We start from the raw sequence: 24,036 nt of genomic DNA, 5'->3' as shown, positions 1-24,036 counted from the left end.
CTAGTGGTAGCTAATGAATGATTTACGTAAGTAGTACTATAGCATCCCTTCACTATATAATAGGAAAAACTCTAGCTCTGGTAGCAAAAAAATTAACTTTAGTTGCTACAATCAAGAGTCACAGTATCTTACTCAGTTTTCAGGCCTAAGTCAATTCACCCTCCCAGAGCTTTTCCCCAAAGGGAACTGTAGCCATTTACCAGAGAGTATGCTTTGGGGAAAAGGAAATAACCAGACCTTTCATACTAATTCCTAGGGGGGCCCAAAAGTGTTGTGGCCAGCTGTTCAAAGTGGAGACTTACAGTGCTCAGGTAACACATGGAGTCTTAGCTCCAGCTGTACTCATAGTGGGTCCAGGGGGTCAGCAGATCTAGCCTGTGCTTATTTCCCCAGTTCTTTAGTGAATAATTGGAGTAGACACACTGGGTACCTGGCAGAATCTCCATATTGACTCTCTAAACCAAGCTTGTTTAACCTGTGGCCCATGGGCCACATGCCACCCTGGATGGCTTTGAATGTGGCCTAATACAAATTTGTAAACTTTCTTAAAACATTATGAGATTTTTTTTTTTGTAATTCTTGTTTTTTTTTTCCCCTCCAGCTCATCAGCTATTGTGTTAGTGTGTTTTATGTGTGGCCCAAGACAATCCTTCTTCTAATGTGGCCCAGGGAAACCAAAAGATTGGACACCCCTGCTAACCCATAGAGGGAGGACCATGTGATAGGAGAGCTAAGTAGAAGACTTTAGAATTTCCCTTTTCTTCAAAGATAGTAAATCAAAAGTAATAACATATCCCTGAGGAAACTGTCAAGATTGATATCACTATCAAAGATTTAAAATAAGACTTGTGATATCTATCACATCCCCATTTAGCTCACTTATTTTGCCTAGGCAGAAGTTAAATGGATCTTAGAGAATGGCTGTAGACTACCCTCAACTTAATTATTGGGTGACTCCAAATGTAGTTGCTGACCCAGATGTAATATCCTTATCAAACCACATAGCCCCTGGCATTTGGTATGTAGCTATTGACTTAGTTAGTATCTTTTTCTGCCAATTTACAAGGACCACCAAAAACAATTTGTTTTTATCTAGCAGGGCCAACAATATGGCTTCACAGTCTTGCCTCAGGGCTAGATCAATTCTTAATCTTAGTCATCGTAATATTTCACAAGACATCACACTGATCCACTGCATTGATGATATTACGCTGATTGTCTCTGATGAGAAGAAAGTAGCAAATACTTTAGATATCCTTGTAGAGCATATAAGAATTAGAGGGTGACAAATCAGCCCAGAGAAATTCAGCAAAATTTCTGGGCATTCAGTAGCCACTATGCTCGATAGACTTTTTTTTTTTTTTTCTTTTTTGAGAGGGAGTCTCATTCTGTTGCCCAGGTTGGAATGCAGTGGTGGGATCTGGGGTCACTGCAACCTCCGCCTCCTGGGCTCAAGCAATCCTCTCACCTCAGCCTCTTGAGTAGCTGGGACCATAGGTGAGCAGCACACCCAGCTAATTTTTGTGTTTTTTTGTAGAGATGCGGTTTTGCCATATTACCCAGACTGGTCTTGCACTCCTGGGCTCAAGCAATTTGCCTACCTCAGCCTCCCAAAGTTCTGTAATTACAGGCATGAGCCACTGCACCCAGCCTCAATAGTCATTTTGGAATTTAGGGGCAACATTTACAACATTTGAATATGCTACCTCAACCTGTTTACAGAGTAACTCATAAGGCTACCAGTTTTTAATGATGATCAAAGTAGAAGATGGCTCTGCAGCAAGCCCAGCGGTACAGGCTATGCTACCACTTCAGCTTTATGATCTAGCAAACTCAATGACTCTCTTAGTATCTGTGCCAAAGAGAAATGCTCTATGGAGCCTCTGGAAAGTGCCGATGGCAAAATCACAATGCAGACATCTAGGATTTTGAAATAAATATTTTCTTCAGATAACTGTTTACTTTTTGGTAAACAGCTTCTAACTTGCTACTAGGTAGATATTGAATGTATAATTATGGGTTACCATGTGGACCAAGTTTCCCATCATTAGGTAGAATCTGACCTATCGTGCCATAAGGTTGGCAATATACAACAGCAATATATCACTGAGTGGAAATAGTACATGAGACAGAACTAGAGCAGATCTGGATAGTACAAATAAGTTGTATGAACCAGGGACTCAGACTTCTTTGGTAGCAACTCTAATGGCATTGCCTTGTCCCCTTCAACTCATGCCTGTGGCTTCTTGGCGATTCCCTTAGTCCAGTTGTTAGAAGAAAAAAAAAAAAAAAAGCACCTCAAATCTGATTTACAGATGAATCTGAATCTGAACAATACACTAGGACTACCCAAGATTAGACTGTATAGCACTACAGCTCTACCCATGAGTAACTGTGAATAATACTCGATAAGGGACATTCTTTCTGTAGGCAGAAATTTGAACAGTCAATATGGTTGTCCACTATGTTGGGAATGAGACATACCTACAAATACAGATCTATATTGGTCGTCGATAGGTAGTCGTTAAGGGTGTGTATGGTCAGAGTTGGAAGGAACAGGATTGGAAGATTGGTGACAAGGTCATTAGTTTGAGGAAGAAGTATGTGAACGAATCTTTCAAAATGAAAAGACCCTGAAAAAATGTGTATCCCATCTGAGTGCCCACAAAAGCACATCCATTGCAGAGGAGGTTGTTAATAATCAAGTGGACAAAATGACACATTTTGCACATCAGTCAGCCTCTCTCTCCAGCTGTCTCAGTGCTTGTTCAGTGGGCCCATAAACAGGGTCTTTGTGGCAGGACTGGAGCTGTGTATGCATGGGCTCAGCAACATGGCTTCCCCTTTCTAAAGTTGACTGGGATAGCACTGCTGCTGAGTTCCTAATCTGCAGAGACCAACATTGAGCCCCTGCGGGGATCAGCCAGCCTCTGGGTGGCAGGTTCATTGTACTGGATTTCTTCCTTCATTAAGGGGGCAGAGACTTCTTCCCACTAGAAGAGACAAATATTCTAGATACGGATTTGCCCTTCCTTGACATCACCAACATCTGTGGACTCCTAGAATGCTTAAGGGCATGGTGAATACAGAGTAGTAGTTAGTGTAAGAAAGAAGCCATAGATACTCATTGTGACTTCGCAGCCAATTAGGTAAGTGAGGATTATCGTAGGTTTGCATATTTTTTTAAAAAAATTTTTTCCATCAGCTTTCCCAGGTTCAATGCGCATTTTTTCTTTGCTTCTTATATCTAGGTTTTTTTTTTTTTATATATTAACAATTTTATTCTCTCTCATTTTCATTTTAAAAAAAGTTAAATAGAAGCCGTTGGAGATCAACTTTACAAAATAGTAAAATATTAGGTAACAGAATATTTAGTGAGACTGTGATACAATTTAAGGAGTAACTTAGAGTCACAGCAGTGGCTACAATGGCTGTTAGGACTCTATGTCTCTCATTTTTGAGGCAATAGAACATCTTCACTTATAAAGAACGACAGTTAGACTTTGTTAGGTGAAATATAGAATTGCGTTGTTATTGTACAGGAGTTTAAGTGTGTGGAAGAGGGTGCATGTGGAAGCTGAGTAGTCAAAAGTTCAGACTTTGCTGCTTATCAGTTTATTGTCTCTTAGTTCCAAATTTACTGTATTAGCCTGCTCTGTAATAATGGAGCTGGGCCTTGTAAATATTTCTTTTTTGCTGGCTCGTTCAATGTTAAGCCTTGTCAGTAGAGGGCACTGGAGGGACACTGAAGTGGCTGAGGCTTCTCTTTCTGGTTTCTGTGATGCTCACTGGCTAAGCTCCTTTGGAGCATGGTTTTCCTCTACTGCTCACTCCCCAATATGATTTTCTCCAGTACTAGGTACCTGCAGAACACAGCTTTTTCTAGAGTTGGTGTCCCCCACACACTCCACTTTCTTTAGAGCTTGATTTGGGCAGCAGTGGTGTACCCTTGAGCCACAGACACCATGGACCTGCTCTGTCACCCAAGTCACTGCTCCCCAAACTCTCACCTCAGATCCACACATGCCAACTGGGAGACCACAAGACTGGGTGTCTAGGGAGCCGGCTGCCCACCTTTGTCCCAGGCAGCCAGCCCAGAGCTGTTGTTGCCTGTGTGGCACATGAAAGTGCACTAAACTCCTGCAGGGGACAACCTCTGTGATTCCAGATTCCCTCAGCAGCCGGCAGTTTTCCTCAGCACTTAGCTAGTTCTAGGGTTCTGTCCCCAGCTGTGAACAGCCTCTTCTGGAACTTCAGGGGCAGATTTCTGGTAAGTCCCATGAATGAAGTACTTCTGTGACTTTTCTAGCAGGTAGTCAAAACTAGGGCATCTCCATAGACATCTCTGGATCTCAGCCCTGGTGAGAGGAGAGCTCTTCCTTGAACACTTATTTCAGCCTTAGGGGGAATGGTTGCCCCTTATACTGTATTTACAACTCCTATATTCTTTAGAATTCTCCTTAACTCCCACTAGGCAATTTCCTGTTACTCCAAACCTCTTTTAATACTAGATTGTATTAAACTCTCTCTGTTCAAATTACTATGTGGTTTCTATCTCCTTACTAATCCAAAAGCCACCAACTATGTTTACAAGGTAAATAGATGGACAAATGTTTTGTTTTGTTTTGTTTTGTTTTCTTGAGACGGAGTCTCGCTGTGTCACCCAGGCTGGAGTGCTGTGGCACAATCTCGGCTCACTGCAAACTCCGCCTTCTGGGTTCACGCCATTCTCCTGCCTTAGCTTCCTGAGTAGCTGGGACTACAGGCACCCGCCACCACGCCCGGCTAATTTTTTGTATTTTTAGTAGAGACAGGGTTTCACCATGTTAGCCAGGATGGTCTTGGTCTCCTGACCTCGTGATCCTCCTGCCTCAGCCTCCCAAACTGCTGGGATTATAGGCGTGAGCCACCGCGCCCGGCTGATGGACAATGTTTTAAAATGCAGTGCCTCTGCCTGAGGGGGAGGGAATACCAGTTACATGAATAATCTCTGGATCCACCTAAATCACTCCTCAAAATTCCTCTACTCCGTAGTATGCCATAAGTAATCAATGCATATCTTTCATCCGTAATGTAAAAGTCATTCACAGGTGCAGATGTGGCATGAAAGAGCATGTGAGACCCTGAGTTTGTGATTCCCTTGGCAGGTAATGTAGTATCATAATTACTGGTTTGTGTCAAACTGTCGAGGTAGAGAGTTGACTATCTCACAAATCCATATTCTATCAGCAACCTTTCACATTCAGAGATGACGACAAGGGAGATGTCTAGGGGTAGCTGAGAAGTTGGATGTCTCACCCTGTCCTTGTCAGTATTGAAACCTGTGCCTCACAGTTGCTGATGGTTAACTCTGTCACTCAGCTTTTTGTCTCACAACCTGCAGATATCTTTGTTCAGAAAGCTGTTCTTAGTTTACAAAAATTGCATGTAGTTTAGTTATCCGCTGGTGGCGTTGTCCAGCCACCCAGTGTAACTCTACTTTGCCTTTAGCTGAGATCTTTGAGGTGTGTCTACTGCTACCCGCTCTGAGACAGAATGTGGCTGTCTCCATGCAGTTTGATTTGCATTAGTGTTTGTCTCTTGTCATACATCCACATGCCACTTCCTGCTCAGAAGAAATGCTGCCAAGGGTGTAAACATGAACTTAAACATAATCAAAACTAACAAACTACAGCAGCAAAACACCATGAGATTTGATCCACCAATAAATGCAAGCAGAAATGACTTTCTGCCACTCCTCTGTTTCGTAACACTTTAACCAGTAGATGAGGGGCACATAATACAACTTCTACTCAAGCACTTAAAGGTTTGTTATCAGGGCAAGATCTTTAAATTTTGTTTTTCTTTGTTTTGTTTTGAATTCAGTTAGGAAATACAGATGATAGGTAATGTGTGGCAAAGATCCAGTGAGTTTTACAATAATTCACAATAGTGTACTTTTCTTAATCTATAATCTGTATTAGGATATTGGGATGTAATTTTGTGTTTTTTTCCTGCTTAGTGTGGTTACCCCTAACTCGTTACAGCATGCTTTAACTCAGTAGTAAGGAAGTTTTATATACCAAATTAGACATCATGGCAGTTAAATTCATCAGGAACCAGACTTTAAACCTCTGGAGTTGTAATGGTTTACTTTAAACCTCTGGAGTTGTAAGGGTCACAAACATGGAAACAAGAAGTGAAAGGAAACACTATCTTATTTCATTAAATGTTACTTTCATGTAAAATTATAATGTTCTGCTTTCCACCACTTCAGAAAATTGCTTCAGTTGGAATTTTTAGGTTAAATGAACAACTAGTATTTCTGCAACCTATGCTTCTCCATCTAGAGGGACAATCATGATGGATATTACCTTGATATTTTCCCTTCTCAATTTGTGTTTAAACAAGATCCCCAGGTAATTCATAGTCACTTTAACGTTTGAGAAGCTGTAGTCTATCTAACTGGAAGCCACCACTTTTTAATTAGGTTATTTTAAATTTGTAAGATTTCAGATGGAAGCATATTTTTACCCCTGAGAATAATCCATTGATTTTAACACAGTGTCACAACCAGTTAAAATTGTGTGTATTGCTTTAGCTTTTCACTTTATGAATATTTTTATTAATGACTTTTTTAAATGTCTACATATATACCAGGATACAGATTAATACTTTTTAAAACCAGGTCTCTGAATTTGACTCTTAGAAATTCATAAGAATTTAGAATTTAGAAGATCTCTGAAATTTTTTTTTTTTAATTTTTAAAAACTATTTTATGATTTTTGACTTCTCTTCCTCTGTGAATCTGATCTTTGGTAATTAGCAAATAGCCGTATTGGACATAGCATTTAAAGGTTTTAGAAAGTGTACAAGAAGAACAAACCCTTTATCTGCTAATCATTTCTAATGTGCAAATATGACACGTTATATCCTGAGTTTGCTGTTGTGCTGGTTTTTTTCTTATCAATTCTCAAACTTCGGAGTCCAACTGGAAGTTGACTGTAGGAGAGATTTGTTTTGTTTCATGAGCTGTTTTTACATAGGTCTTCCAATTTGGCAGGTAGTACTGACAAGGAACATGGCATTATTCCCAGAAAAAGGAATTAAGAATCCTGGTTTCATTTTACTCATTCATTTATTGTGTGTCTTTTGGCTTATGCCTTTCATTGTTCAGGTATCAATTTTCCCATTTTTATGATTGGAATAAGATATTTATAAAATGATTTTACAGAATCATAATTTGCAATAAAACCTCAGTGCCTCATGTATATCAGCATAAGTCCCTGTGTCCTTTTGGAAAACTGTGGGTCATTCCTGCTTTGGATTTTATCATATATCTCCAAGTCTAAATAACTTCTATTCATTTACATCAAGAGTCTATTTTGAAACACTCATCTTTGGCATATTAGAAATTAGTAATGCGATTGCCTTTGGACAGATATAACCCTTATCAGATGCTAGTTTTGATTTGCCCAAATCTTGTGATCTAGACAAGTAATTCTTAACCTTCGCTGCTTGTTAGAATTATCTGGAGAGCTTAAAGTAACAACAAAAGCAGAGTATATGCCCTGCTCCCACACCGATTAAATCAGAGGTGAAGTCTAAGGCACTTTATTTTTTAAGAGCTTTCCACTAATGTATATCCAGAATTGAAGACAACTGATAGAGATGCTTAGTGTTGAGTGGCATTCAGCATTAATGGAAGCCTGATATTGCACATTAACAGCAAAGTACAGAAAAGTCATAATGGAAATCCCATCGATGTTGGAATCTTTAAGTGATCAGGGTTGATAAGAGAAGATTCAGAAATAGTCTGAAAAGATCAAAACATCATCTTCCTATTTCTAGGCTCTGCCTCTGTAAGGTTCTCAACTTCTTAATCTTCCATTTTAAGATCTACAACCTTATTTTCAATCTTTATTTCTGAAAAGGTGCTTTGAAAAGTTTTAAAATCATTTATTTGTAAAACATTACCCAATGATAGGAAGCTATTTATAGTTTTTATGGTTTTTCCTCAGTTTTTTTTTCTTATCCCTTCTATTTAGGATATTAGTTCTTGACTCTCAAACATTTTATTTTAGATAATTTCAGTTAAAAACTCAGGATTTTACATTGAACCTGAGTTTGAACACAGTTAGAAAAATGCTGGTCTTAAACTGAACTGGCATGGCCAAGCCACCTAATCTCTTTGACTCTCCATATCAGTCAGTAAAATTGGAATAACAAGGGCTAGATGCAGTAGCTCATGCCTGTAATCCCAGCACTTTGGGAGGCTGAGATAGGAGGATTGGGGAGGTCAAGATCAGTCTGCCTGGGCAACATAGCAAGGTCTTATCTCTACAAAAAAAAAAAAAAAAATAGTAATAATACTTCACAATATTGCTGAAACAGTGAGAACTTATGTATTAAATGTCATTTAATACCAGGGACCTAGTCAACATTTAACACAAGTTAAGAATTGTTTTTGTTGTTGTTTCTGATAAAATCTTGGTCCTCTTTCTTCCTTTTTCCAGTGAACAAATTTTTCTGGGTGCCTACTGTATTACCAACATTGTGGTTAAGTGCCAGAAAAACAACCATGAATAGGATGCTATCCATGTCTTTCGTAAGCTTTCCTCGACGACTCTGTTAGAAGCATCCCAAACTAAAACCTACTGAGTGGGTCCTTACATAGATACACATGCACTCACAATGATACGATTATTGTCCTTCTGATGAAGAATTCCTCTACTTTATGTTTTATTCCTAAAAAGAACTCTCTTCTATCTGCATCATTAATTCTATCCTTCTTTTCAATTCCCACCCTACCCACAGATATGATTTCTGACATAAAATGTTTTGGGAAAACTATCACTACTGTGGAAGAATCTAGTTCTGTCATATCCTCCTATTCTGTGCTTTCTCTGAACTCTTTTTTCCATGTTCTGTCAAAATATCTCAGGGAAACCAGCTCAATTCTTCTCAAATTCCTAATTTAGCCTACCTCTAGCTACAGAAAAATTGAGTATCACTAGATAGCCCTGGGGAAGGCTATCTATTTTTGCCTTTTTTTTTTTTTTTTTTTGGCGGGGCGGGGAGGGGTAGTCCTCTCAGGAACAGAAAGGAGGTGAACACAGGTTGATGAATGTCTACCTTTCATCAAGATACAGTTAGAGGGGATGAGGTTGTAGTTCATCAACTGGGAACCACTTTCCTGTGAGACCCCAACATTTTGCCCATTCTTACCTTCCTGGAACCCCATAGATGAGGTTACTGCCCTATGATTCTGGAAGTGCCCTGAATCCTAAGCCTTAGGATCTTGAAGGCATGACTACAACTACTCTCTCTGCCAAGGTTCTCTTCTCATTTTTCACTAAAGCCCATTAGACCAGGTCTAATGAAGTTCAGTTTTAAAGGTCAACCAACTGTTACACATTTAACATCTCTCAAGTGTGAAATAAGATTGTAAAATTACCTCCACTTGACATGGATAATTTATCTGTGTTTTCATTTGTGTTTTTTATTTTTTTGCCCGCCCCTCACTCTTCATAGGATTGGAAAAATTGGACTTTCTTTCCAGTCAGTCTCTTTTTTTCTACCCTTAAATGTAGGTATTTCTCTGTCCTATTTGTTTTACATTACATTTACCCCAAGACTGACTCAAATTTTCATCTCTACTGCAGAGCTTTTTCATAATTTCCTGTCCCATATATCTTTTTGCTCATCCAAACTCACTTTGGAAGTTCCATTAGCATATTACATTTGCTACGTCCAAAACTGAACAAAGTATCTTGTTAATTCCTACCCTGAATCTGTGCTGCTTCCTGTATTTCTTGTCTTTGTTAATGTTATCACTTTACTTATTTGTATTAGTTTGTTCTCATGCTGCTAATAAAGACTTACCAGAGACTGGATAATTTACAAAGAAAAAAAGGTTTAATGGTCTCACAATTTGACATGGCTGGGGAGACCTCACAATAATGGCAGAAGGTGAAAGAGGAGCAAAGGCACGTCTTACATGATGGCAGGCAAGACAGCATGTTCAGGGGAACTCCTTTTTATAAAACCATCAGGTCTCGTGAGACTTATCCATGACCACGAAAACAGTATGGGGGAAACCACTCCCATGATTCATTTATCTCCATCTGCCCTGCTCTTGACACATGGGGATTTTTACAATTTAAGGTGAGAGTTGGGTGGGGACACAGCCAAACCATATCACCATTCATCTCCCATTCTTCCCTTTCTCTCACCAAGACTGTTGTTTGATTCCACTTCCTGGACTTTCTTGAAATCATTTCACTCCATCCTTTGGCTCCCCTCATCTCATTAACATCCATCACCTTTACGGGGGCTTAAAAACTTGTAATTTTTCTAAAACAGAAATTTGATTATGATCTTTCCTTTTTTCTTGTTTTTGTTTGAGACAGAGTCTCGCTCTGTGGCCCAGGCTGGAGTGCAGTGGCTCAATCTCACCTCACTGCAAGCTCTGCCTACTGGGTTCACGCCATTCTCCTGCCTCAGTCTCCCAAGTAGCTGGGACTACAGGCACCTGCCACCACACCCGGCTAATTTTTTGTATTTTTAGTAGAGACCGGGTTTCACCATGTTAGCCAGGATGATCTTGATCTCCTGACCTCGTGATCCTCCTGCCTCAGCCTCCCAAAGTGCTGGGATTACAGGCGTGAGGATTATGATCTTTTCTTAAAAACAGTTTTCTCCATTCCATCTATTTTGGAAAAAAATTGATAATTTCCAAATTCACTGAAAGATGTACAAGACTTCATGAACTGATCTTTAACTGACCTTCGAGTCACATCAGTTGTCATTCTCTCCCTGTGCCTTCCGCTTATGCTGTACTGAAGGACTGATCATGCTTTTTCTTACTTTTATGGTTTTGCATCTGACATTCCCTCTCTGTTTTCCCTCCTGTCTACCTGCCTAAAATGTACTTGTATTTCAAGATTTTGCTCAACAGTGTCATCTCTAAGAAAATTTCCCTAACATTTCTCCTGACCCTCTACGCTGTTTACTTTTTCTTTTTTTTCGAGACAGAGTATTGTCCTGCTACCCAGGCTGGAGTGCAGTGGCACAATCACAGCCCAGTGCAGCCTTAACCTCTTGAGCTCAAGCCATCCTCCCACCTCAGCCACCTGAGTAGCTGGGACTACAGGCGTGTGCCACCACATTTGACTAATTTTTGTATTTTTTTGTAGGATGGGGTCTTGCTATGTTGCCCAGGTTGGTCTCAAACTCCTGGTCTCAAGTCATCCTCTGGCCTCAGCTTCCTAAAGTGCTGGGATTATAGGCATGAGCCACTGTTCCAAGCCTGTGTAGCTTTCTTTGTCTCCTGTCATAACACATATCACACTGCTTTGTGACTGGCCTCTGACTTCTTATATTTCAATTTTACTTCTTGAAGGTAAGGGCTATCTTTAATTTTGTAACCACAGCCTAGCACAACATTTGACACATAATTAATTACACAACTGTCATTGTGTGGTTCTGTAACTTCTTATATTCTTTTCAAAAGCTTAAGCGGTCATTTCGTTTTTTACATGAAGTTCTTAAAGCAACCAAAGCTCAGAAATATTGGAATCTCACTTTTATGAGCAATATATGCCAGAATTGGGGTTATCTTTTGGAGCAGAAGTGTCCACTCCATACTGAAAAGAATATAGAATTAGAAATAGTATATAGAACTAAGTTCTGCCTATTTTGTTTATTCCGCTTAAAATTTCCTGCCAAAAACCAGAGAATCCATCTTGGAACCTGGTTTTCTTATTTTAAATTTGGTGAGAACTTTGGAAGAGAAGTTAAAGAAAGTGTCAAAAGTTAATTTTCATTGCTATAAATGATATTTTCTTTAAAATGTATTTAGACCATAGGAGGAACAGGCATTTTTCCTCCCCTTTGTCCTTGCAAATTTCTTGACTGGCTATCATGGCTCATAGTATGTAATCGTTTCCTGAAAAGTCCTATTTTTCTTTTCCTTTGTTCCTGTTGTCCTATATTAGGATTTAATAAACTTGCTGTCCCTTCTTAGGGTCAATTGCAAGCAATATTTTATCAAACCAAATTCTGCATTTTTAACTTAATGACCTCTATAGGCTCCCTAGAGACACTGCAAGTAAAGCTAATGAATTCTCTTTTTACTATTAGATCTTGTATTTCTGTGAGCTATTAAAACTAGCTGTTATAAAACAACAAATTAAATGCCACCGATTTTCTTGTTTTTAGGGGTTCCTTCAGGATTCACAAGTACTATTGGGTCAGAAAATCTGGGAGAATGATAGTTTACTTACTGATGAAACTGCTATATTACCATCATTGGTTAAGCTGGAGTACACCTTAGTTTGAGAGTAAACTATATAAAATGAAGGCCACTATTTTAGGTGGATGCCTGGTAGTACCTATCAGTATACCCTTGCTTCCTTATGGAGCTCTCCTTTTTGTAATTCATTTAATGAGGTTCTTTGATTCCTTGGTTATCAAGTGAAGATATTCTTTTTTAACTCAAAATATATTTATAAAATTAATTTTATAAATAGTGGATATTAGAGTTTAAAAAGAATGTATTTTTGAATGGAGACGAATATCAATATTTTGCAACAATTAAATCGTAACAATTATTTTCTTCTAAAAGTGTAATTTTCTTGAGGATGAGATACCTTTGTTTTCTTGTTAACCATAAGAGTACATTGGTAGCTTGTGTTCGGTTGTTGGTTAAATGAATGAGTTGAGCCATGCCTGTAGGACTGAATAACTGCTAATACCATCTACCATTTCTGTTTATAGGTACTACCATTTAAAGATACCTTCTTCTCAGCAAATCTATGATAAAAAATATAAGTAACAGAAGAAATAACTGTTATTTGTCAAGTGACAAGCTTTTAATGTCAGAATGGCTCACCTAAAGCGACTAGTCAAATTACACATTAAAAGACATTACCATAAAAAGTTCTGGAAGCTTGGTGCAGTAGTTTTTTTCTTTATTATAGTTTTGGTGTTAATGCAAAGAGAAGTAAGTGTTCAATATTCCAAAGAGGAATCAAGGATGGAAAGAAACATGAAAAACAAAAACAAGATGTTAGATTTAATGCTAGAAGCTGTAAACAATATTAAGGATGCAATGCCAAAAATGCAAATAGGAGCACCTGTCAGGCAAAACATTGATGTTGGTGAGAGACCTTGTTTGCAAGGATATTATACAGCAGCAGAATTGAAGCCTGTTCTTGACCGTCCACCTCAGGATTCAAATGCACCTGGTGCTTCTGGTAAAGCATTCAAGACAACCAATTTAAGTGTTGAAGAGCAAAAGGAAAAGGAACGTGGGGAAGCTAAACACTGTTTTAATGCTTTCGCAAGTGACAGGATTTCTTTGCACCGAGATCTTGGACCAGACACTCGACCTCCTGAGTATGTTGAAGAATATTTATTGTTTATTCTTTATCATCAGGCTTTGCAGGGGACAGAGGGGTGAGCTAAGGAAGTTGCCTGTTCTTTAGCTACTCTAAGGTAGAAAATCAGCAAATACTGTTTATTTAACCTGTTGTATTTATTTTTTGCTTATAATGATTGAGGCTACATATCCCTATTTATGCTTGGTGAGGCAGTACAGATATGAAAATTATTAGCTTGGAAATTAGAAAACTGAATTCTAGATCTGACTGCTATCCACAAGGAAATCCTTTATTCCTAAATACTGTAGCTTTCTCATCTATTTAGGGGGAATTATTGGACAATTTTTATGGGAAATATAGAAGGTAGAGGAATTGTTTCCATTTCTCTGTGTATTTCTTTAGAATAAAAATGTTTAAAAATATGCCAAGATTTTGGAACTGATGGATAATATTTTATAGATTTGTAAACCAATTCACAGTCTTTGTGATTACTTTGACTCAAAGTCTTTGAGTACCTAATTATATTTCAGAATGCCCTATTTTTTGTGAACAATCCCGAGTAGCTGGGATTACAGGCACTTGCCACCGCAGCTGGCTAATTTTTTGTATTTTTAGTAGAAACGGGGTTTCACCATGTTGCCCAGGGTGGTCTTGAACTCCTGACCTCAGGTGATCCGCCTGCCTCGGCCTCCCAAAGTGCTGGAAATACAGGCGTGAGCCACTGCGCCCGGCCCACCCTCAGCAGATTATTCATTATTATTATTATTATTGCTATCATTATTTTGAGATGGAGTCTTTCTCTGTCACTGAGGCTGGAGTGCAGTGGTGTGATCTCGGCTCACTGCAACCTCTGCCTCCCGGGTTCAAGCGATTCTCCAGTGTCAGCTCCCAAGTAGCTAGGACTACAGGCATGCGGCACCACTTCTGGCTAATTTTTGTATTTTTAATAGAGATGGGGTTTCACCATGTTGGCCAGGCTGGAGTGCAATGGCACGGGTCTCCGCTCACTGCAACCTCTGCCTCCCAGGTTCAAGCAATTCTCCAGTGTCAGGCTCCCGAGTAGCTGGGACCACAGGCACACAGCACCCTGTCCGGCTAATTTTTATATTTTTGAAAGAGACAGGGTTTCACCATGTTGGCCAGGCTGGTCTCGAACTCCTGACCTCAAGTGATCCTCCCACCTCAGCCTCCCGAAGTGCTGGGATTATAGGCGTGAGCCACTGCACCCAGCCCCTCAGTAGATTTTTAATTGTACAAGATAGGCCAGGTTTGGTGGCTCACACCTGTAATCCCAGCACTTTGGGAGGTCGAGGAGGGCAGATCACCTGAGGTCAGGAGTTCAAAACCAGCCTGGCCAACATGGTGAAACCCCGTCTCTTTTAAAAATACAAAAATTAGCCGGACAGGGTGCCATGTGCCTGTGGTCCCAGCTACTCAAGAGCCTGATGCTGGAGAATTGCTTGAACCTGGGAGGCGGAGGTTGCCGTGAGCGGAGATCCGTGCCATTGCACTCCAGCCTGGGCGACAAGAACGAAACTCCATCTCCAAAATAAAAAAAAAAAAAAGTACAAGATAAACTGGAAGCAAACAATGCCTATGTATTTAGCTTTGCTTTCTGGATATTAGAGAATTACATTTGGCGGTGAACTTGAAGATAACTTTTGGTCTATTGTTTCACTCAGGTTTTTCTAGATTTAGGATTATCAATACCGGATCCAACTATATGAGTCCCTTAACGTTGAAACTGTGTAACTTAGATTTCTGTTGAGCTATTCTAGTCTGATTGATTCAAGTTTAAGTTGCTTATAATTTTTAGATGAATGTGTAAAGAAACTAATATCTATAAAATATTCTAGCTGTTATAACAAGGCACATTATAGTTCCTTTTATATAGTAATAGATTAGAATGCAGTAGTGCACTTTACTGATTTGAGGAGAGTTTTTGACTGAAAGTCATCTACATTAAAAATCAATAATCATGATTTTTATTCTTTTGACATGACAATCAGTGACAGTGACAGCTCAAAATGAACTTTTTTCTCCCAATATAGCATTAAGAAGCTGCAATAATTTTCAATAGTGTTAGTCACTAAGTAAGTGAAAAACAAGTAAGCACATTAACAACATTTTTTGGTTGGAGTTGAAGATTTAATTATTTCTTACTTTGGACAGGGTTTGTACAGGTGGTAAAGATTTGTTTTTTGACTTCATGATCCACCCGCCTTGGCCTCCTGAAGTGCTGGGATTAAAGGCATGAGCTACCGCGCCTGGCCTGGCCAACATGGTGAAACCTCATCTCTACTAAAAATACATAAATTAGCTGGGCGTGGTGATGCGCGCCTGTAGTCCCAGCTACTTGGGAGGCTGAGGCAGGAGAATCGCTTGAACCCGGGAGGCGGAGGTTGCAGTGAGGCAAGCTTGCACCATTGTACTCCAGCCTGGTGACAGAGCAAGACTCTGTCTCAAAAAAAAAAAAATTTTGTTTTGTACTTCGAATGTAGCCAGTATCAGCAAATAACACGTTTTCTGAAGAACTGCTAATGTTTTCCATGCTCATTAGAAATATAGATCTAGTTTCTTCCAAAGCCAGATGGTCATGTGACTGATAATTTAGGCATGTTTCTATGTGCCAGGTTTTTCAAATGGTTTGACTGGGATGATACAGTTGCTTTGGCAAGTTATTTTAATTGCACTATTTTAAATGTGTAAAACAATTTTCAAAGCATACATTTAACATGTTAATTGTTTCAAAAGGAATGGAGTTTATGAAAGTATATTGTGAAATTTTATTAATTATGTTAATGATATAACATGACATTTTTACTTGATATTGGTAATTATCAGTTAAGCAAATAAATCCTAGTTTAAACTGATGGAAAATTTTGCAAGATTAAAGTGATAACATTTTACTAGTATGAATTTTTGTGAAATTTTATACTTTAAATCTTCAAAATCATTTTATAATTATCGATTAATACTATATTAATTAACCACACAGCAAATAAAGGTAGGAAAAAAATCTTAAACTAGAATTTCACTTTCTCCTCAAAATGCTTATAACAAATCATGAGTTTCCTCTTTTTTTCTTTAAAAATAAAATACCATAGTATGGAATTTTTCGTAATTTTTCCTTCTAGTTTATGTTGGTTATAAACTTCTATGGGTTCAAAATATAAGCTTATATTTAGTTATTTATTTCTGTGTAATTGTGGTTCAAGTGTGTATATGAATAGTTTGTGTTTGAGCTTTTTTTTAATTGGCAGTTTATCCAAAATTCAATTTAGAATAAATAATTTTATTTATGAATGATGAAGGTGCCCGTGCACCTGTATCACGCTTTGAAATCATGAAGAAACTGAAGAGCAGTGCCACTTTCACTCAGAACCCATCCTCTCCTTTTTCTAATCTGTTGTTGACATCTTCTCTTGATATTTTGCTCCAATCCAACTCCTTTTTTATCACTACAAATACTCCATTTGAAAGACTTGCTGTTAGAAAAGGGTATCAGAGACATTCCTATTGAGGTATGACTAAGAAAGTAATTAATGGGATAATTTGTGTATCTTTTTTTAGGATGGTTTTCTCAGGCCCCTAGTATCACACTGGAAGCTACAGTTTCCCCATTGGCCCTGGCAGAGCAACTGAAGGGTGTTGGGCTCTTATCTCCATGAGTAAATTTAAATAATATTAAGAAGAACATAGGTTTTACAGTAAAGCTATTTTTTCCCCTTTTGATTCTGTATACAGATTAAGTAAATTGATTCAATAAGTCTAGGAAATAAGAAACCTATATTACATACTTAGGTAAATATGTAATTAAAGATGATCTTTATAAAAATGATTTAATAGGCTGGGCACAGTGGCTCACGCCTGTAATCCCAGCACTTTAGGAGGCCGAGGCGGGCAGATCACAAGGTCAGGAGATTGAGACCATCCTGGCTAACATGATAAAACCCCATCTCTACTAAAAATACAAAAAATTAATTGGGTGTGGTAGTGGGCGCCTGTAGTCCCAGCTACTTGGGAGGCTGAGGCAGGAGAATTGCGTGAACCTGGGAGGTGAAGCTTGCAGTGAGCTGAGATCACACCGCTGCACTCCAGCCTGGGCAACAGAGCAAGGCTCCATTAAAAAAAAAAAAAAAAAAAAAAAATTTAATAAGGTGGTACAATTTTTAAAGTTGCAAATATGAAAAATGGATGATTTCTGCATGAAATAAGAAAAATTTGGTTTTTATTTGAGCAATTATAAGGATTTGTCATTTTTACATGCTGTCTCATCGTAGGTTATTTTCATTATTTAAGATGTTATTTGTATTTTAAATTATATTGTTGAGAATGCTATAATAACGTGTTGTAATTCTTGACATGTTGCCATCTCTGTTGGTGGACATCATCTCTGGGTGAGTGATTTGCTTGTAAAAAATTTGTTTTGATTTATTTACATTTTATATAGCATTGAGATTATATTACATAGAAGAAAACTATCATTTTTCAGTGATAAATATTCAGTAATGATAATGTTAGCAATGGTATAGCTGTGAAATAAAATAATAAAATTTATAACTGTTTTCTACTTCTGTGACTTCTTCTAGATGTATTGAACAAAAATTTAAGCGCTGCCCTCCCCTGCCCACCACCAGTGTCATAATAGTTTTTCATAATGAAGCGTGGTCCACGTTGCTTAGAACTGTCCACAGTGTGCTCTATTCTTCACCTGCAATACTGCTGAAGGAAATCATTTTGGTGGATGATGCTAGTGTAGATGGTAAGAAAGCACATGCAAATTAAATTGTTTCCCAAATCCATATGGTGGTATCCCAAGTCTACTTGATTTTATGGTGCTCTCTCTATGCCATCTCAGAGCTTGAATATAATAGTTTGGATAGTGGGTATGCTGAATGAAATTAGAATCCAAGGATGGACATATTCAAATATTTTCAAATGCAGAAATATATGAAACACCATTATTCATAACTGTATAGTCCTCAATGCGAGACTGTTATTGTAAGACATAGAGGTTAAGAGCACAGACTTGAGCCTTTGAGTCAGGCTGCCTTGATTTGAATCCCAGCTCTTTTCCTAACCAACTATATGACTTGGGCAAGTTACTAAACCTCTCTGCCGTGATTTATCAGTAAAATGGGAATAATGCCATATTTCATCAAATGTATTATATATCATTAATTTATAAATTACTAGAGAAAACCCACAGCTAATTAAACTTAGCATGCCATTGATTATAAGAAATTGATTATAAGAAGAATCCAATTATGTAGCTTAAAATTGAGGAAATACAGAACTGGTACATAACTTCTAGAGTTGTTTTAAAGTCTAAATGAGTTAATATAAATAATATATCAATAAATAATATAAATGAATAGTTAAAAATCACTAAAGAGTCACCGTGTTCTATTTTATTTCATTGTTCTTAAATATTCCAATATTACTTACCAGGTTAGCCAAATTCTTTAGTACATTTACACTTAAAATTGGAAGTCAAATACTAAATTACACATTTTAAATTGGAATCACAAGGTGAATTTAACAAATACTCTAACTTGTAAATTTTCAAACATCACAAGTATTTTAAATATTGTATCAAACAGATACATATTATTTCAATGATTACAAAATTTATTCCTTAATAAATCCAAGTTTGGAATCAGATTCCTGAAGGTCAGATGTCTCATTTTATCCTTCCAGCAATGTCTTGTGATGGTAAGTCCTACTATCCTCATCTTAAATAAACTGAGATGCAGAAAAGGTAAAATTCCTTGCCCGAGATCACATAGCTAAAAGTAATTGTGCTATAAAGTGAAATCAGGGCATCTGATTTCATGTAGCTTTCTGTTCTCAACCTCCCAAATAAAGGGTGTGCATGGGAGCTAAATTTAGGGTGCAGATATAAATTTACAGGAAGTTCTTGTGTTGTGGGTAAAAGTTTTTTTTTAAACAAATTCCAACAGTGAGAAGGTATATTGAAGGAATCTGTAGTAACTCCATTTAAAATAATTCTAATCAAGAATGTTGAAATTTTTACAAGTCTCTTAAAACAGAAAATGTTTATGATTATGTATTTAAGATGAGTTAAAATTCTGCTTGTCTTTCTGAGAATTATATCCGAGGTAGTTAGAAGGTGTTAAAAGCTTAATCTGAGAATTATTTTGAGGTAGTTAGAAGGTGTTAAAAAGTTAATCTATCACTCTGAGACAACAGTGTTTAGATAGATTTATTTTTCCACAAGGGTTGTTCCTGCACTTACTCTCTTATGAATGTTTAAGGTTTAAATAAGCAGCTCTCTTAACTGAACTACTGGAGAATTGAAAAAAAGGTTATATTATCACAGATAAAGTCAAAGTCATCTGCATTTGCTTCTAAAATCTGGCAGAAGAAAACTTTTACCCCAGGATATTTATTGATTTTCTTAACATTCCCAAATCTTTTTGAGGCTATGTTTTGGGCCCATGAAGGCTGCTTGAAGAACTGCATTTTGTACTCAATAAGAAATCAAAAATGTAATTGTGAAAAGCAGGCTTAAGAAGTTGTTTCAGAATACGAACAGCTCGGCGAGTGGCTCAACCTATAATCCGAGCATTTTGGGAGGCTGAGGCTTGCAGATAGCTTGAGTTCAGGAGTTCCAGACCGGCCTGGGCAACATGATGAAACCCCGTCTCCAAAAAAAAAAAAGAAAAGAAAAATTAGCTGGGCGTGTTGGCACATGCCTGTGGTCCCAGCTACTTGGGAAGCTGAGGAGAACTGCTTGCGGCCCAGAGGCAGAGGTTGCAGTGAGTTGTGCCACTGCACTCCACCCTGGACGACAGAGCACGACCTTGTCTCAAAACCAAACCAAACAAACAAAAAACAACACTTGATTGACATTTATTAATAACTTTTAAAAAACCTATTATCTCAATTTTTGCTTATTACAAACCTTATCCAATTTGGGATATTGAATATCTTAAAGTATATACCCAATACTAAAATTTGTCTGGTTCATATTTTACTAAATAAAACTCCGTCAGGAGACTCCAAAGCTTTCGCAAATTTTTCTGCTGATTCTGTGTAGGAGTCGTCCGAAAATGCTGTAGCCGTGGACTTTCTGACTTGTCTCAACATTTTGATCTTAAATTATGTTGATCCTTAGTTAAATATGAGAGGTCTTTTGATATTTGACATTTTTCTTTAAGATTTCTAGATTTAAATACTAACGTCAAAGCATTGAATATCTTTTTGACCAAATTCCATATCTTTCACTCTGATAGTCTTCTCAGACCTCTAAATGAGTCTTCTGAACAGCTAGGGTTGACTCCATTTGAACGTTCTCACTTCCCTCCCAACACATTATATTTATTGATAGGAAGTGTACAGAATAAGTATGTGTTACAGTGTTATGTGTTACAGTAGTGATCATTTGCATAGCTAGCCTTTTTCCCCAGTAAGGAGTTAAAGATAAAATTTTCATTTTACTGGAAGGACACATGCAACTGTTAAGATTATGAATTTGGAAGGATCATTACTCTGTGGTTTCATTAGCTTTCATAAGCTATATATGAAAATAAATTTAGAAAGAATTAATCCTGATTTGTTTTTCCTTACAGAGTACTTACATGATAAACTAGATGAATATGTAAAACAATTTTCTATAGTAAAAATAGTCAGACAAAGAGAAAGAAAAGGTCTGATCACTGCTCGGTTGCTAGGAGCAACAGTCGCAACAGCTGAAACGCTCACATTTTTAGATGCTCACTGTAAGTATATATGTATGGATATGGTTGTAACATTTTCCCTCCCTCTGTCTCTAATTTAAAAAGTAAGGAAGGCTTTTCTTTTCTAAATGCCTAATTGCATTTTCTTTAACAGCGTTTTCAACTGGTGATTATAGCAATGACAGCCCAAGCAGATAACAGCTCAGCGGAGAAAATTCCTTTCACTTATGCAGAATTCTTACCTCCTTTGTGTTTAAGTTTCCTCAACTTTAATGTTCTCCAGTTACTAGCTGTTCCAGCCAGTTATCCATGCCTAATTTTTTTTTTCATGTTTCTTTTCTGTTTAAAAAAAAAAAAAAGTTGTTTTTTTTTCTTTGTTGTTGTTTTTTTTGATTCCCACACTTTGAGTGAAAGCTTATTTACTACTTAAATGTGGCGGGGCACAGTGGCTCATGCTTGTAATCCTGGCACTTTGGGAGGCCGCAATGGGTGAATCACTTGAGGTCAGGAGTTCATGACGAGCCTCGCCAGTAAGGTAGAACTCCATCTCTACTAAAAATACAAAAATTAGCCAGGCATGGTGACGTGTGCCTATAATTCCAGCTCTTAGGGAGACTGAGGAATGGGAATCACTTGAACCTGGGAGGCAGAGGTTGCATTGAGCTGAGATTGTGCCACTGCTCTCTAGCCTGAGCGGCAGAGTGACACTCCATTTCAAAATGAATGAATGAATGAATGGATGGATGAGTGAATGAATGAATGTAATCCACCCTATCATTAAACTTTGTCCTAGTACTGCTGCTTTTTTATATTTTAGTTTTTTTTTTTTTTTATTTGCAGACTCCTTGGCATAAAAAGGAGTCTGCGAATTTTCAAAAAAACCCACAAAACCAAAATATATTTATATATATAGTTTTTATGCCGGGTTAGGGGTGCCCCATCCCATCTTCTTTGGTATCCCTTACATAAACATTGTCAATTTTTGTTTGACTTTGTTGCTGTTGGTTTTTCTTTGTCCTTTAATTTTTTTCAGAGTCAAATTTTTTAAAGTATTTAGAAAGCATTTTTAGAGTCAATGTGTCATATGCATGCTAGTTATTACTAAAATGTCATTTAGTCCCTTGAGCTTTGAGTTTAGTGGGCTGTACTCTATGAATGTCTAGCTTTGAATTGGCCAGTGCTTAGGTTATGTTTCACCCAATTACTGGTTTTGAGCACACACTGATTATTACAGAAGGGCTTTTGCATGTGCTTGGGTTGCTTAGAGCCATCACATTCAATTCTCTTTTAATACCAGACATTTAGAAAATGAAGAGAAGACTAAAGGTAATCCTAGAGAGGTGTTTTAAAAAGGAAAATACCATCCTCTGGTATTTCTTCTCGTTGTTCAAAATTACAATAAGATCATACTGGACATTCTTACCCACTACCCACTGGGTGAATGTGTCTGATGGTCCTCCTGGACCATGACTGCCAAATACTGCTTTGTGGGGAGCCCAGAATAGGACAGCACTTCATTGGCTGAACTTGCTGTGTGTTATCTAAAACAACCTAGCCTGTGAGCAGGGCCCAGACCTATCTCAGCATGAAATTCCTTGGCCCTCCCTTTATATTAGGTCTGGGGCAGCTTTGAATGGTCCTTCTCTAGTTGCTAAAATCGGAATTTATACTGACTCCTTATTTTCTCCTAAGACCCAGTCAGATAAATGAAAATTTCAATTACTGTACCTTACTCAGGGAGACACAAGTTTAAATAAATCAGAACACGTTTAGGGCCAGGTGACGTGGAACAGCAAAAAGCTACCTTTGATTCATAGGTCATTTTAACACATCATCTAAACTTTAAATACACTAATGTTATTTTGCATCTTTTGTAGAAGAAAGAAGGTCATCATCTGTAGGGGAGTTTTTCTAACTGTACTGAATCTTGTTTCACCTTTTTCATCCTACCTTAATCTCATCACAAGAAACCTTTAAGAAATCTCACCTTCTGGGGATCAATTGTACAATGTGGTGATTGTAATTCATAATAATGTAGTGTCTACTCAAAAATTGCTAAGAGTAGATCTTAAATGTTCCTAACCACCCACTCCATAAGCCAATAAGGTGATGGATATGTTAATTAGCTTGATTGTAATAATCATTTTACAATGTATACATATATAAACACTATGATACACACTGTAAATATGTAGAATTTTTATTTTGTCTGTTATATCTCAATAAATCTGAGGGAGAAAGAAGTCTCTATTATATACATGTTCAAAACACAAATTGACTCTGTTATTCTCATTTCTCTGTAAACCTTCACCTAAATAACTAAATAACAAACTTCATTGTTTTTATTGAATTAGTTAAAATTCTGTTCCCTCCAGGTGAGTGTTTCTATGGTTGGTTAGAACCTCTGTTGGCCAGAATAGCTGAGAACTACACAGCTGTCGTGAGTCCAGATATTGCATCCATAGATCTGAACACGTTTGAATTCAACAAACCTTCTCCTTATGGAAGTAACCATAACCGTGGAAATTTTGACTGGAGTCTTTCATTTGGCTGGGAGTCACTTCCTGATCATGAGAAGCAAAGAAGGAAAGATGAAACCTACCCAATTAAGTAAGATGATTGCTCTCAGAGTTTTATATTTACACCCTGTACCATACATTGAATACGTACACACTGTTTGCTTTATAGCGATTGCCTCTGAGGTAATTGATAAAGAACACACATATTCTATATAAAGAGAATCTAAAAGTCATGAATTTGTGTACTCACTTACTCATAATGTTGCTGAGTAAGAGGTAGCAGTAAGTGAGCTCTTATGTCCTCCTCATCAATCATTACTTAAAAATCTTAAAGCATGATTAGGATAAGACATTTAAGTTTGTTCCAATGGGAGCAGACACGAGGTACTCCCCCCAACCCCAAAAATCTTGACTTTGAAGATAGCATTTCTAGTTTTTATTAATCTG

General features: G+C 37.7%; 1 protein-coding gene across 1 annotated transcript in view; it reads left to right on the top strand.

Annotated features, from left to right (window-relative positions):
• Nucleotides 1-24,036, top strand: part of GALNT3 (polypeptide N-acetylgalactosaminyltransferase 3) — a 98,969-nt gene that overhangs the window by 63,626 nt on the left and 11,307 nt on the right. The window contains exons 3-7 of the mRNA XM_025405426.1: nt 12,202-12,323; nt 12,760-13,380; nt 17,957-18,129; nt 20,963-21,112; nt 23,446-23,680. Coding sequence (XP_025261211.1) covers nt 12,866-13,380; nt 17,957-18,129; nt 20,963-21,112; nt 23,446-23,680 — 1,073 coding nt within the window. The 5' untranslated portion in view covers nt 12,202-12,323; nt 12,760-12,865. The remainder of the gene's footprint in view (nt 1-12,201; nt 12,324-12,759; nt 13,381-17,956; nt 18,130-20,962; nt 21,113-23,445; nt 23,681-24,036) is intronic.

The sequence above is a fragment of the Theropithecus gelada genome, chromosome 12 (assembly GCF_003255815.1).
Source record: "Theropithecus gelada isolate Dixy chromosome 12, Tgel_1.0, whole genome shotgun sequence".
NCBI classification, from domain to species: domain Eukaryota; kingdom Metazoa; phylum Chordata; class Mammalia; order Primates; family Cercopithecidae; genus Theropithecus; species Theropithecus gelada.
Note: the sequence above shows the minus strand (reverse complement) of the source record. Positions and strands in the feature narration are given on the sequence as shown.